This window comes from Pelmatolapia mariae, linkage group LG20 (assembly GCF_036321145.2).
Source record: "Pelmatolapia mariae isolate MD_Pm_ZW linkage group LG20, Pm_UMD_F_2, whole genome shotgun sequence".
In the NCBI taxonomy this organism is placed as follows: domain Eukaryota; kingdom Metazoa; phylum Chordata; class Actinopteri; order Cichliformes; family Cichlidae; genus Pelmatolapia; species Pelmatolapia mariae.
The window spans coordinates 16,926,414-16,930,111 of NC_086244.1; the positions used below are offsets into that span (position 1 = coordinate 16,926,414).

The 3,698-nt window shown below is 44.7% G+C and overlaps 1 protein-coding gene across 1 annotated transcript; it reads left to right on the forward strand.

The window, feature by feature from the left end:
• Window positions 1-498: 498 nt before the first annotated feature.
• Window positions 499-3,698, forward strand: capslb (calcyphosine-like b). Its single transcript, XM_063464988.1, has 4 exons — window positions 499-635; window positions 2,761-2,938; window positions 3,233-3,442; window positions 3,597-3,698. The coding sequence occupies exons 1-4, from the start codon at window positions 499-501 to the stop codon at window positions 3,696-3,698; spliced, it is 627 nt and encodes a 208-aa protein (XP_063321058.1).

Below are 3,698 nucleotides of genomic sequence, written 5' to 3' on the forward strand. Positions count from 1 at the left end.
ATCAATAAAAATTAATAAGAAAGAGTCCCACAATACCGATCTCAATGTTCAATGTTCTGTGACATGATCTTCATAGAAATACAAAAGAAATGAAGAAACAGTTATCAAAACAGACTATCTGACCACAGCCCTCATGTCCAAACACACCTGAGCCTGTAGACAGAGCTAACAGGGGGTCAGGTGTGGTGGTGTCCTCAGTCTAAAGTCTGGTCCTGAACACAACCTTGAAGATAATCACAGGGATAGAAAAACATCCATGGATGTGGTTTTCTGGAGCGTCCTGGTTGACTGGTTCAACGGATGACGCTTTGTCTAAATATGATTTAGGAGATGTCTGTCACACCTCCAGGAGGTGACATTTAAAAAAAATTTTTTTAATATAACATTTCATATTTTATCTGGCAGAGGTCAGACAGACACACACAGTCCACTGTAGGCTGAGTTAAGGTGTAGATCAGCTGTCAGAGTGAAACCTGATTGGTCCGTGTGATGTCAAGGATGGCGGGCACGTCGAGACACGACAGAGAGATGGCGATGAACGCCAAGCGCCAGCTGTCCGAGTGTTCAGACCCCATAGAGAGACTCCGGCTGCAGTGTCTGACTCGAGGCTCGTCTGGGATCAAAGGTTTGGGCAGGTGAGCTCCGCCCACTTCACGCATGTGCTCACACATCCATCATTCCATTTCCATTTCCGTTTTAAAAAAGGAAATTCTGTGTTTATAAAGATGTTTTAACCAATGTAAAAAATCTGAGTTAAGAAACAGAATCAAAATTATTAAAAGTTCACAAACACGTAAAGATGCCCGAGCTTCATCATCACACTGAAAAATAGACTCCAGTCACTCGTTCCTTTTTCCATTTTATCAAACTAAACAACAGACATCAGCTTCCACAAACACGAGAACCTGCTGCGAAGCTGCTAATTCTTCTGTTGGGTTAGCCCCCCTAATGCAAAACCCCTGGACCATTAAAGAAAAAAGATTTTTTATTCTCTTTAGAAGTAAATTAAATTTGTGTTTTTAATTTCAGACTGCTTCAGAGTCCTTCACAGGTCTCTTTTCTCCATGATCAGAAACTATAGGGACCTCTATAGTCAACCAAAGCTTGTCACTTCCATCTGCAGTCGTCTGTATTTGTTCTGGGCCCTTCCCTCAGATCGGTTCATGACTCAGGCAAACATTCTCAGTTATTCTTTAATGCAGTGGAGTAAATGTCGTGGAGTGTAGGTCCTCTCCCGGCTGTGATTTGTCCCTTTAATGCAGCGGCGGCGGGTTTCGGGGTCAGATGAGAGTAATGAAGCACTCACATCGATGTTTACGCTGAGGTTTTCCTGTCAGATCATCGCTGAGTCGGCGCGGCTGCAGGATGTTGTTGTGTTTGTCTTCGTCGTGTTGTTGCTCTTCTTGTGGTTTTTACTCCGCTGATGTTCAGCTGTACACTCTGCAGTAACCTCAGGTCCTGTAATACACACATTTACTCCCAGCACTGCAGTACTGGAGTACTTTCAGTTTGAGCTGCTGCATACTCTGCTGCTCTACAGCTGGATGATGATTTAAAAACACAAACAGTCTGTTAAAGTTTATAAGATCAGTTGGTGAGCTCCAGTCACAGTAATGACAGTATTCATACTTCACACATCAGATCTGAATCCTTCATCCAGCGCTGACTGAAGGAAACTCAGAGTTACTTTAACTTTAATGTTTCTGTTTTCTAAAGCTACATGAAAGCAGTAAAGACAGAATTGAAACTGTCTGTTCTGAAGCAGCTCAAATATCAGTGGACTCAGGACTACAAATACAGTTTACTACTTCTTTACTTTAACTGACATATAGACAGTTATAGGTTTTTTTAAAAATAAAGTTTTACTTCTCGATGGTATAAAACCAAAATGCTGCTGTCTGATCTTGAAGCATTCTCAATCATCCAGGAAAGTAAATCTCCAAAAGTTGATTCTGTTCATCTGGACGTAGCGTTTTGTGGGAGAAATGTTTCGTCACTCATCCAAGTGACTTCTTCAGTCTCAGCTGACTGCAGGTTTCCCCAAACCTTATAAACAGGACATTTGCATAATGACTGAAACCAACCCACTGAAGGAACAATGGGCTGTGAGGTCAGTTCCTTAATCATAATTATGCAAATTACCATGACCATTGATCAACAATCGCTGACCAAAACCACTGATCAATGGCCATGAGTACCATTCACAGAGAGTTGGGGAATGGCTGCAATCACAGCATTGTAAGATGGCGAAAGATGTACCCTTAGTTCCCCTCCTCGATTCAGAGATGGTCTTTCCCTTTTCACATAAATGGCCTCCTTGACTCCGCGCTCAAACCAGCGTTCCTCCCTGTCCAGGATGTGTACATCCTCATCATTGAAAAAGTGTCCACGAGGAGGGGGCCTAAGGGTACATCTTTCGCCATCTTACAATGCTGTGATTGCAGCCATTCCCCAACTCTCTGTGAATGGTACTCATGGCCATTGATCAGTGGTTTTGGTCAGCGATTGTTGATCAATGGTCATGGTAATTTGCATAATTATGATTAAGGAACTGACCTCACAGCCCATTGTTCCTTCAGTGGGCTGGTTTCAGTCATTATGCAAATGTCCTGTTTATAAGATTGGGGAAACCTGCAGTCAGCTGAGACTGAAGAAGTCACTTGGATGAGTGACGAAACATTTCTCCCACAAAACGCTACGTCCAGATGAACAGAATCAACTTTTGGAGCTGCTGTCTGATTCGCTGATTTTGTTTGTCAGGACCTTCAGAGTGATGGACGACAACAACAACCGATCGCTGGACTTCAAGGAATTCATCAAGGGGTTAAACGACTACGGGGTGCTGATGGAGAAGGACGAGGCCACAGCTCTGTTTCAGCAATTTGACCGCGACGGCAGCGGGACCATCGACTTCGACGAGTTCCTCATCACTCTCAGGGTAAATCAGACCAACGATGAGAGCATGAGATGGGATCGCCTCCTATCAGTCAGCCAGAACTAAAAAATACCCTCAAAGTCCTCCTTCCATAAGTTTTTAACAACTGGGGTTTCAGTGCTCGTGTTTCCAGGCAGACAGCTGCTCTGAATAAGAAATAGTTGTGAAGGCTCCTGAATGGCACGACTGTTTTTATCTGCACTCAGCGATCGTCTGTTTCAAACCACTGAATGATGTGTCGTAAGCTGGACTGAACTGAATCTACACTCCTTTAACTTCCCCTTCTGTTAACTGCAGCCGCCGATGTCCAAGGCCCGGAAGGAGGTGGTCATGCAGGCGTTTCGGAAGCTGGATAAAACGGGTGACGGGGTGATCACCATCGAAGACCTGCGGGGTGTTTACAACGCCAAGTACCACCCCAAGTACCAGAACGGGGAGTGGACGGAGGACCAGGTCTTCAGGACGTTCCTGGATAGCTTCGACTCTCCGTATGACAAAGACGGAAAGGTAACGAGCTTCTGACAGGAATGCCAGACAGGCGGTGTCTGTGTGGGTGGAGGTCAGTGACTGTGGCCCACAGACCAGTAGCTCCTGCACTGAAACAGACTTTAGGTGTGAAACTTTCCTCAGCGTTGATGAAGCTGTATGCTCCTCTCTGAAGGTGACCCAGGAGGAGTTTATGAATTATTACGCTGGTGTGAGCGCCTCCATCGATACAGACGTCTACTTTATTGTGATGATGAGAAATGCCTGGAAACTCTGA